This window comes from Malus domestica, chromosome 05 (assembly GCF_042453785.1).
Source record: "Malus domestica chromosome 05, GDT2T_hap1".
NCBI lineage: Eukaryota > Viridiplantae > Streptophyta > Magnoliopsida > Rosales > Rosaceae > Malus > Malus domestica.
Window position 1 is genome coordinate 8244387 of NC_091665.1, and position 12776 is coordinate 8257162.

General features: G+C 37.6%; 1 protein-coding gene across 1 annotated transcript; it reads left to right on the plus strand.

The window, feature by feature from the left end:
- Positions 1-8331: 8331 nt before the first annotated feature.
- On the plus strand, positions 8332-12463 carry LOC103436585 (uncharacterized). Its single transcript, XM_008375027.4, has 2 exons — positions 8332-9546; positions 12007-12463. Exons 1-2 carry the CDS (start codon positions 8410-8412, stop codon positions 12391-12393), a joined length of 1524 nt encoding a protein of 507 aa, XP_008373249.2. The 5' UTR covers positions 8332-8409; the 3' UTR covers positions 12394-12463.
- The last annotated feature ends 313 nt before the right edge of the window (positions 12464-12776 follow it).

Consider the following 12776-nt stretch of genomic DNA (forward strand, 5'->3'; position numbering starts at 1 on the left):
TCATCTCACTTCACCGAAAAATGCTTCCTCCAGGGATTTTACTGTTCTTCTTCCTCCCTTACCTCACTTGCTTGATGTACCCTCACGAAGATTTGCTAACACCATGCCTACTCCTAGTTCTCATTATAACAATTACTTATATTTTTTTATTTCTTGTTTGGTGTAGTTCGTGATTATTAACCCATTGTTTATTATGTTAACTTTACTGCAATCAAAGATGGTGCAGTATCATCGCCCATCTTGAACTGCAGATTTAATTTTACTGCAATTTTAGGTGGTGTGGTATAATCGCCCACCCTACTCTGCATATATAAATTTTCCTGCTGCTTGAGTGGTGTGGTATAATCACCCATCCTATGCTATATTGTTTCAATGAGAGTGGTGTGGTACAATCATCTTCCTCATTAATCATGTAAATCTCTCGAGCATGAAGTTTCGAGTGCTTATCATTTTGGCATGAAGATCAAAATGATAAATTGTAAGAACCATAATTTCTAACACTATATTCCCCCAGTATACATATTATTGCAAGTTCTTACACATCTTTCAAAAAAGAAAACAGCGAACTTGGCAATGCTTGATTTTGTTGCCCTGGATATTACTGTGAAGAACTCCATACCTGGGTAGTGGATACCAAGATCCATCTGGAGGCATGAAATCTTAGAGAAACCATCAAGGAGGGAAACAATGCATCCTCTTAAGATCGGGCGAAGACAATGATCTTTATCTGTCGCCATCTTGATGAAGGATTGAAGAGCAAGACAGTTGAAGATCCAATAGCCCTCTGGAAGACATTGAGAAATAGATACAATCATAAAAAATGGTGATTCTTCCAAGGACTCGTTATGAGTGGACACACCTAAGGATCCAAGATTTCAAGTCGGTTGCTTGGTACAACTCTGCAATGTTCAGAATTAGCTCCCAGATTAAGCTTTGTGGGGAAACCATCACTGAGAAAGATATGCTGGAAAATACTTTAAGCACTTTTTATACCTCCAACGTGCTCATGTAGCAGCAATATAAAGAGCTAGGCTTTACTGAGTACAACCAACTGATATCGGTGTTCCTTATGGCTAAACAAAACAATGAGATCCTGATGAAAAATCATCAGTCCTGACTTACTGGATCGCACCATTCCCATAAGTGAATGTTGCTTCCCTTAAAGTGAACACTACATCCTCTCGTGGCAATAATTACAAACAAGGATGTGACCACAAGCAAGGCTAGTGGAATGAGAAAGGCAAGAATCATGGTGTCTAATTTTACAACCAAGGTCCAAGGCATAATTCAGGCTCTAACTTCAAAAATGTAAATTGCCATAAGGGTAAGGCTCATATGAATAACACTTCTAAAAATCCTGAAGGAGTTTGCCATAGGTGTGGTGGTAATGGACATTGGGCGAGTACCTGTCGTACCCTAAAACATCTGGTGGACCTGTATCAAGCCTACCTAAAAGAAAAGGGTGTCGAAACCAATTTCCTCGATCAGGCTAAACCAATAGATATACCTGATCCAGTGTTCGATTTATCAGGGCAATTGAACATAACCCACATAGATGTCTCGGACTTCATTGTGGAAAGAATGAATGAAATGTATAAGTCCGATTGAATCATTTATGTTTGATGTACTCTTATTATCTGGATTTGTAGTTTAAAGCTCGCATTTCAATTCAATAAAAGTGGCATTTCAATTTCCTTTTATTATGAATAAATTGTTTTTAACTATGATTCCCTTACTCAGGGAGCATGGAGAAAAACTATGGTTATTCTCAAAACAAGAGCAGTGGCGGAGATATTTATCTTGTAGACAGCGCAACCACGCATAGAATGCTTCGAGATCGAAAATATTTCTCAAGCTTGATACTTACAAAAGTAAAGGTAACAACAATGTAAGGCCAATCAAATGTAATTGAAGGCTAAGGAAAAGCCCAAATCATGTTACCAAATGGAACAATATTGTCTATACAAAATGCGTTGTACGCTACTCGATGTACTCGAAATTTGTTGAGTTTTGAAGATATACATTTAAATGGATACCACATTGAAACAAAAAGTGCATAAAATGTGGAAGATCTATGCATTACATCCAATGATACCAGAAGCATACATTGGGGAAGTTGAATGGTTTATCGAGTGAATTGTATTATACATACAAAAAGATAATTGAAGCACATACTGTCATGAACCAGAAGTACATTGATCCAAAAATTTACATGATTTGGCATGACCGTCTAGGTCATCCAGGATCCAGCATGATGCGTAGAATCATTACCAACTCCAATGGACATCCATTATTGAGCAGACACATTGCTATCTCAAATGATAACCCTTGCAAGGCTTGCTCTCAAGGGAAGTTGGTAATTAGACCATCACAATTAAAGATTGATGCTAAATCCCCATAATTTTTTTTCAAAGAATTCAAGAGGAAATTTGTGGGCCTATTCAACCACCTTGTGGACCATTTCGATATTTTATGGTTTTGGTTGATGCATATACCCGATGGTCACATGTTTGCCTATTGTTTACTCGAAATGTAGCTTTTGTGAGACTTCTTGCTCAAATAATTAAGTTGCGAGCATAGTTCCCAAATTACCTTATTAAGTCAATCCGACTTGATAACGTCGGTGAATTTACGTCTCAAACCTTTGATGATTACTGCATGACACTAGGCATTGATGTTGAACATGTTGAAGATATGCCCTGAAAGTCAATCTTTGGAAGAAACCTTTCAGAACAATGTCTATATGTATGGAAAATTCTAATACATCAAAAGGCAAAGTCATTCATTAGGACTATCTCAATAAACGATATACGTCCTAAATGGTGAATCCATGGACAATGGATCATTGGAAGAAGTAATCTAATGATGTTAGACTGCAGAGACCTTCTTCACATAACCATGATGTCCAAAAAGGTTCCTGGTCATAGGATTGTCAGAGGGACACTGACAATACATAGACCAGTACATACTATGTCCCCTTCCAATGGGAAGGATGGAAAGTCTCATGCCATTCGTGTAGTGACACTAAGATAAGTATGTAGGTGCTCATTATGGGAATGAGTTCACTGAACACAATCAAACGAGAGTACTTGCATGAAGGTCTATTCACATGTCAAGCAAGTAACTCTACTAGTTGGAATAATGCAAGTAATCCTTTGACCTGAGACATCATAGTTGTCTTGGGGATACATTGCTTATCATTTGATAATGAGATGTGACCACATCTCATCTTGGATGTGTTCTATGCATTGTTGGGGTCAATGATTTATTCTCAGAGGCATGTGAATGATCAACAAGGGATCTCTAATCCTCGTTATGAGAGGATGAATACTCTAAGATATGATTCAGGAATCTTCGACTGAAGTATCGAGCATAATGATGGAAAGCGTTCCTATACGACTCAATAGAATCATATAACTTGATATAATCACATTAGGGGTTTGACATTAAATATCCATACCCTAGTAATGTGATTGTGAGTATTGTATTAGAGAAAGATCGAATTACATTGTAATTCCAACTGAATAGGTTCTCCGAACAAATTCTACATTAGCTTGGGTAGCCATGATATATGATTAGATGTCACTCATGGCTTGTGGGTTCTTCTAGATGATTAAATAAGTAGTCATCAAAGAAGAAGGAGAATTAAAAGTAAGTTTTAATTCACTAAGTGATTGGATAAATACTAATCATTTGGATTGGTACCAATCACCTCACTGTCTTGCTAATTAGAACCTAAAACGATTGTACACCGATACACTCTTGTGGTGAGACAACTAATGGATGATGGAATTAATTATTGGATTAATTAAGTGTTATGATTAATTAGAAAGTCTAAAGAAATCATATAAACAATAAAAGATCGTTTAGGACTTAAAGAAAAGCTCGGGTTCATTCGGACCCATTGGGCCCAAACAAATTGGGTTCTTTTATTCAAGCATAGAATGACTTGAAATGATGAAAGCCCAAAGTCCAAACCCACACTAAGGGGCCGGCCAATACAAGTGAAAGGAAAGAGAGGGAGTCAAGTGGTTGACTCACTTCTTTGACATTTAAAAATGAAGTTTAGTGAAAAAGTTTCATTAGAGTTTTTGTGTGTTCTTTTCACAAAAGAGAAAACCAAGTCTCTATCTCTACACACATATAGCCAGCCACCAAGAGGAGGGAAAGCTAATCATCTCTTCTCCTTTTGGTTATTCCATTATCCATCTCACTACACTAGTGGGTGTGGATCTTTAGAGATCTTCTACTTTGGAGACTAAAGGAGAAATGAGCTCTAAATCTTTCAAGGTGGAGGAAGCTAGGAAAGAGGCTAGACTCAAGGAGTTCCAAGAACAAAGAGCTTGGAGGTGGTCCATCCTTGGTCTCAAGTCTAGATCAAGAGGTATAAAACTATACCTTCACTTTGTTCTTCAATATTTTCTTAGATGCATCATATATGAACCTATGCTTCTTGAAGGGGATTTGCATGACTATAGCTTTGATATTATGTGATAACGTGCTTCCGTTGCAAATGTATATAAATCTTGAATTGTATATGCATGCTAGTCACTAGAAATCCCACATAAATCTCATTATTTCCCTTTAGAACACCCTGTTCCTCATGTCCATACTTAAAATGGTTTAGAAGAAGAATTTATCGAGCGACTTCAATTAATAACTAACACTTTGCTCATGAAAACAAAATTGCCTGTTTCTGCATGGGGACATGCTATTTTTACATGCTGCATCATTGGTTCGATTGAGACCTATACCCAACCACTAATACTACTCAATACAACTCATGTTTGGGCATCAGCCAAACATTTCACATTTACGAGTTTTTGGTTATGTTGTTTATGTGTCTATTGCACCATCACAGTGCACTAAAATAGGACCTCAGCGCAGATTGGGAATTTATGTGGGTTTTGATTCACCATCTATCATTAGATATTTGGAACCATTGACAGGTGATATGTTTATAGTTCGTTTTGCGGATTATCACTTTGATGAAACAGTCTTCCCATCGTTAGGGGGGAGAAAAGACCGTTCCAGAAGAACGGCAAGAGCTAACATGGGTTGTACCCATCTTATCTCATTTTGATCCATGAAGCACTCAATGTGAAAATGAAGTGAAAATGATCGTTCATCTTCAAAGAATTGCTAATCAAATGGCAGATGCATTTAATGATGATACAAAAGTGACAAAATCACATAATCAGCTCCAAATGTGCCTGCAAGAATTGATATCCCTATTGGACAAAATAAAATGGCAGTGAATGATTCATCCGGTGCAGGCCTGAAGCATGATAGACCCCCAGGTTCAAAAAATTCAGCCTCTCGAAAGAGAAAGATGAAGGCACAGTTGAATCCAAATGAAATCATTCAAGAAAAGAAAATGAATGACAAATCCACAATTCATGATCCTGCACTTCCAGAAGAAAAAAAATGTCATTGATGAGACACATGTTCCTAAAGGGACATAAATACATAAAAGCAAAGAAATCTCCATAAATTATGCATGTATTAATGAATTGTGGGATCAAAATGAAATAATCATCGACAACTTGTTCGCATTCGCAATAATCACTGAAATCATATTAAGCAATGATATTGAGCCCCGCTCTGTTGATGAATGAAAGCAGAGACAAGAATGGCCTAAGTGCAAAGATGCAATCTAGGCAGAATTAAATTCCTTAGGTGAAGTGTTTTTGGACCAGTAGTCTAAACCCTGCCTGGTGTAAACCCCGTGGGTTACAAATGGGTATTCACAAGAAAGCATAATGAGACAAATGGGATTACAAGATATAAAGCACGACTTATTGCACAAGGTTTTTCACAAAGACCTGGAATTGATTATGAAGAGACATACTCTCCTGTAATGGACGTAATTACATTTCGTTACTTAATAGGTTTGGTGGTTTCAGAAAAACTTGACATGCGACTTATGGATGTCATCACTGCGTAGCTATATGGAGAATTAAATATTGTCATACATATGAAGGTCCAGAAGGACTTAAATTGCCTAAAAACAACTAACAAACAATGAGGTATGCTTTCAATCAAATTAAGGCGATCATTATATGGGCAGAAACAATCTGGACAAATGTGGTATTATTGTCTCAGTGAGTATTTGATCAAAGAAGGATATACCAACAATGTCATTTTCCCTTGTGTGTTCATTAAGAAATCAAATTCTGGATTAGCTATAGTGGTAGTATATGTTGACTATATGAACTTAGTTGGAACCCCTGAAGAGCTCTGTTGATGCACAAAATCAGTGAGGACTTTGGTACAACAGAAAGTGTTAAGTTTGTAACCTTCGCTAGATTGCTCTTGTCACTAGTGTGGATAAATATGTAAATGGATAGAGACAGGGAAGCAAACACAAGATGTACGTGGTTCACCCAGATTGGATACATCCACGGAGTAGAGGAGTTCTCATTAATTGTGAAGGGTTTACACAAGTACATAGGTTCAAGCTCTCCTTTAGTGAGTACTAGTGAATGATTTAGTACAAATGACATTAGGAAATATTGTGAGAGAATGATCTCTATTTATAGAAGAGAGTTTCTAGTTTCATTCTGACATTGACACGTGTCGTGTTGTGATTGGCTTCTGATGTTGACACATGACGCGCTATGATTGGCTTCTGATGTCGACACGTGTCATGCTGTGGTTGGCCTCCTGGTTGGAGGGAAACTTTTTTGGGTCCTTGACGGTATAACGTTGATCGGTGCTCAGTAGTTTCGGGATTGGTCAAGTATGGTACAAACAAGCTAAAAAAACTGCTGAATATTTGAAAAACGAATTTGAAATGAAAGACCTTGGAAAAAAAAAATATTATCTTGGCCTGTAGATTGAGCATTGTGCTAATGGAATTTTGGTCCATCAATCAGCTTACATTGAAAAGATCCTAAAGCGATTTGGCATATACAAGGGTTATCCACTCAGCACACCAATGGTTGTTCGTTCTCGGGACATTAAGAAAGATCCATTCCGTCTAAAAGAAGATGATGAAATGGTCCTTGGTCCAGAAGTACCATATCTGAGTGCAATAGGTGCTTTATTGTATTTAGCACAATGTACTAGACTAGATATAGCTTTTTCAGTCAACTTGTTAGCAAGGTATAACTTTGCTCCAACAATTCATCATTAGAAGGGAGTCAAAGATGTTTTATGATACCTTTATGGGACAATAGACATGGGTCTCTTCTACTCAGAAAAATACACAAATGACTAGATCCTTGTTGGATATGTAGATGCTGGTTTTCTCTTTGATCCGTATAAAGCCTGCTCACAAATTGGATATGTGTTCATTAATGGAGATACAACGATCTCATGGCGCTCAACAAAGCAAACATTAGTTGCTACATCTTCCAATCACTCAGAAATACTTGCTTTACAAGCAAGTCGTGAATGTTCTTGGTTAAGATCAATGATCCATCGTATCCGGAATTCATGTGGTCTACCTTCAAAGACAGACATTCCAACTGTCATTCATGAAGATAATGCAGCATGTGTTGCCCAAATGAAGGAAGGATTCATCAAGGGTGATAAGACTAAACACATATCTTTAAAGTTTTTCAGTGCACATGAGCTTCAGAAGCCTAAAGTTATTGAAGTTAGACAAATCCGTTCCAATGAAAATCTGGCAGACCTATTCACCAAATCTCTGCCAAAGTGCACATTTCAGAAGCTAGTGCAGGGTATCAGATTACGTCGACTTACCAATCAGTTAAATTTGAAGAATGCGAAATCAGGGGGAGATACAATTCAGGGGAAGCATCCATGATACATACATGTTGTACTCTTTTTCCTTCAACTAGGATTTTTCCCACTGGGTTTTTCCTATCAAGGTTTTAATGAGGCAACTGATGATGATATGTGGGCATCCAAGGGGGAGTGTTGTAAAAATTATGGGAATGTATGCTCACATGCTTTAGCTAATAGTGAGGAAGACTTAAGAATAGTTGTGCTGTTGTTGATATGTGAGGATTTTCAAGGGACAATCATTTCATATTTTGTAAACATTTAGGGATGTGGCTCTATATAAAGAGCACTCCATGTGTGATCACAATACATAGTAAAGAAAAGAAGTGAAAGCAATAATATTAGTATCCCTCACTTCCTCCTTTTTTACCTGCAATCCTTTTGTGTTATAGTTACGAAACTAAATAGTGTGATATTTTACACCCGTTTCGCTCCTGTCTTTAGCAAAGGTTATCTCTCTAACTTTTGCTTATTTATAACATCTCCCGAATTATTAAAACCTAACAATTTTCAATTCTGCGTCACAACATATGTGCGTTCTCTTCTCAAGAAACGCCAATACAAGCCAAATATAGAGAGAGAGAGAGAGAGAGAGAGAGAGAGAGAGAGAGATCAGAACTACATATATATCCAGCTGAAAGTTCTTTCCCTCTTGTTATGGCCATGACAAAAGCAACCCCAGAAGTAGAAGAAATGTCTCCATCCAAGTCCAACCCTAATTACAAACCGCCCCATCTGAAACCTCACCGCCCTACCCTCTCACCCATCGTTTGCTATTCCCCAAAGCTCTCCCTCTATATCCTCTCAGCTTGCGTCACTCTCTTCATTATTCTCCACATCCAATCCCTCCAAACCCAAGATCCCACGTCATCATCATGGTCCATGCACCAATGGCAAAGAGACACCAACACCACCACTAGCAGCGCCGCCGCGGAAATGACCGACAAACTTCGCCATGCGGTCACATTCCTCCCGCTCAAAGACCTGCGTTACGCGGGCCCCGCAGCCCTCCAGGGCCACACGTGGTTCATGAGTTCCATGTACGACCACCAGGACGAAGAAGGAGGGGTCCAATACCAGGGATTCCCCTCGCCATTCTCCCACGGGCGCCTCCTCTGCCTCAAAGGCTGCGACAACCATGACGGCTCCTGGAACTCATACGCCCTTGCGTACCCCGAAGTCCTCCCCCACAACGCGACGCTGATGAAAGGACTGACGTTCGTGTCGTACAACCACTACAACTACGACAACATCTGGCACGGCCTGTCGGCGTTGGTGCCGTTCGTGGCGTGGCATATAAAAAGCTCGTGTAAGATCCCAAAGCGGTGGGTTTTGTACCACTGGGGGGAGATGAGGGGGAGGATGGGGGTGTGGCTGGGGAATTTGATGGAGGCTACTTTCGGTGGGGCCCAACATGTGGAGGTGTTCGAGGAGGTGGAGGAAGGGAGGGCAGTTTGTTTCGAGGAGGCGGTGGTGATGAGGCATAACGAGGGCGGGATGTCGAGAGAGAAGAGGATGGAGGTTTACGATTTGATGAGGTGTAAAGCCAGACTGTACTGTAATGTGAGCAGCAACAGCTTCAGCTTGGATCATTTGGAACAAGGACAACAACGACATGAACTTGAACGTCGTGATGTAATTCCTCCAATTGGAATCACATTATTCATGAGAACGGGGCCGAGATCCTTCAAAAACGACACTGCGGTGATTGAAATCTTTGAGAGGGAGTGTGCTAAGGTGGACGGATGTCGCTTGATGGTGGCTTACTCTAACAACCTCACCTTTTGTGACCAGGTGCGCATTTCATGCATTCTTAATTTTTCAAAAACCTTTACACACTTAAAAATGCTCCACTTACAATATTTTGTATACCACAATTGTATCACGTCTCTAAAATAAGACCTACTTGTATTGGTGCATGAATTCTACCTCTATTAAAAAAGGTGGTACAAATTGTGGTATACCATGTGGTAGCATTACTCAACATATGATCAACAATTTGCAAATTAGTTGTTGAAGTCAATAGGTCTTCTAGTTGTTCATTTCGAAACCACTCTTTCTATTGCTAATAGATCTTAGGGTATAGAACTTCAACATTAATTCTTTATCAGATCAGAGTAAGTTCATATGCTGAGCTCAACAGCTCTGTACTTCAACATCACCCCATATGTGATGTACATGTGTTGGACTTGATCACACACCTAAATTAGCGGGTTAAGAATATGAATCTCACAAGTAAAAATTATAAAACCTTATAAAGTTGATCAAGGCTGTCTCTGAGATTTTGTGGGTCCTGTGCGAAATTTATAAAAGTTCCCCTCCTTAAGATAAGTCTTTAAAAATGTAGGACAATGTATTGATGCTAGAAAACAATCACTTAAATCAAAACAAAGTTTATCACCCATTGATTGAAAGTTCAAAAATGTCATTAATAATAAGTAAAAAGAGCTACAAACATAACGTTCACTAAATAATCAAAAGATGTTCGATCGTAAACAACCAAAAAAGAAAATAAACTTCAAAAACTTTAAAAAGAGCTACAAACATAACGTTCATTGAATATGTAACATTATTATATAATAATATTGAAAAAAAAATACCTTCTTTTATGGTGTATTATTGGCACTCAAAATATCTTATTGTACTCTAAATTTTTGTATTTAGAAAGAAAAAAAAATTACGCTTATAAGGAGTGTAAGATGAGATTTTAAAGTGTTAACAAAATCAATTTTTGAATGTAGAACACTATCATATTATTACATTTAAATATTAGGAAACAAAATTTTTTAGGGCCCCTTGAAATTTGGAGCCCTATGCAACTGCACCTTTTCCACCCCTTCAACGCCCCGTCTGAAGTTGATAGTAGATGATTAATAATTCGACTCATTTTATATTGTACATATTTGACCCCTTTTTTGTTGGATAAGATACTATAAGTAGTAAACGTTTGATACATATGTTGGATAAATATCAACAATTATTGATAAATTTATATATGCTAATAAATAATAAATGCGAATAAACAATTTAACAAAATATGAACAAAACGAAAAAATATTAAACAGACATATTGAAGATTAAGGCTTGCGTATCGCAATGTCCTTGAAACAGAAATTTTCATCCCTATTAAGTGCTTGTAGTTCTATGGACGTCTACTTCACTAGAATTCAATGATTTAAGTTAGAATTCCAGCACCGGAAAACTTGACTTTTGGGGAATTTCTTTGTGGTTCTCTCACTAAGAATGTTTGGGATTGTAGAGGAAAAAAAATTTCTGTGTTCTAAATGCCATGTAGATGAATGTATATGTAATAGGTTTATGCATGTTCGCAACAAGTATGAGAATGGGATGCGTCTGTTGGGAGACATCTTCTCAGATGGGTGCTTTGCTCTTTGGCGTTCTTTCATCTGAAAAGATAAGTACGTTGATATAAAAAATAATTAATTAATTAAACCCAAAATTAATTAAAAATAATTAATTATTAGAGCCTGAACCCAAGCCCATCATTAATTATCTATTAATTATCAATTAATTAGTACATCCCAAAGCCCAACCCCAAGGTTGAGCTCATTTTGATTCTTCATGGTTCATCACTTCAATCACTTTCTATAAGGGACAAAATGTTATAAAGTGAGATAACCTTTTGGTAGTGACCAATATGAAACAATAAAAATTCCAACAACATATACATGCGTGGCAGCTAGGGGCAATTATTTAATGAATGAAAGTTGAGTGGCAGAGTAAGGACACCTGAAAAACATTAGACAATATGAAACGGATAATACAGTGATTGAAACGCATATCGTATATATATAATGGAAGTTTTAGATCCACCTTTTGAGATTCCGTAAACAATAAGAACATCGACATTGAGAAGATATTGAGGTAAAGAAAGAGGATTTTGCTCGTGAAACCAATTTAAATATACTCGATCGTTTAACATCACCATGTAAGGAATTTGTGAGTGGGAATCTTGAGAGGAGTGAAAAATGACTTATATGAAACGACTTACCATCATTGTTGTGTTACGATTCAATAATAGAATCACATAATCGTATATTATTGCACTAATATATTCAAAATGTCATGTGATATTAAAAGTTAGTGATGAGGTCCAATTGTAGTTTGTTTGAAAGTGTTGACCATTGTTGACCGGCTCTCAAAATGATGCAATGTACATAAATTTGATTAAATCATGCTTAAATATTGTTTATATTAACATAATTAAGTATATATATGATTGGGTGAACTCAGGTGAAGATAATGAGTAGGACAGACGTTCTGGTATCTCCGCATGGTGCGCAGTTAACCAATATGTTCCTAATGAACAGAAACAGCAGTGTGATGGAATTCTTCCCCAAAGGTTGGCTGAAGCTAGCCGGGGTGGGACAGTACGTGTTCCATTGGATCGCTAGCTGGTCGGGCATGAGACACAAAGGTGCATGGCGGGATCCCGTTGGGGACCCATGCGAGTTTGGAGAAGATGATCGTCGATGCATGTCCATCTACAAGAGTGGCAAAATAGGACACAACGAGACCTACCTTTCCCAATGGACTAGAGATGTTCTCAATGAGGTCAAGGCAACTAAGATGGAACAAGCAGCAATACCAAGTTCTAATGATGCATGTTTATGTAGTTGACTTTCTTTTATTTGTTCGCATATTTTGTGACTATATATATAAGACTACATCAACGTCATGTATGTAAAAAATTAAATTTCACCAGGTTGTTTGCATAAGATATTTCTTATTTACATAAGCAAATGTCATGTACAATTTGTGACTTCAGATTTTTCAAAACTAAGAAACGAAATGAATTTTTTTTTGTGATTTTTAAAGTTTTTGAGAGTATTAAATTACATCGTGTGACTAAAATAAAGCGCTTATTTTATAATTGCTCCTAGAACTGGTGGAAGCTTCCTCTCTATTGAAGGTCACTTTTAGGCAGCTCTTGTTGTTATAAGCTAGAAAATCTGGTTTTGAATGAATAATTGAAGAACAGAAATGTGAGATGGATAACAATG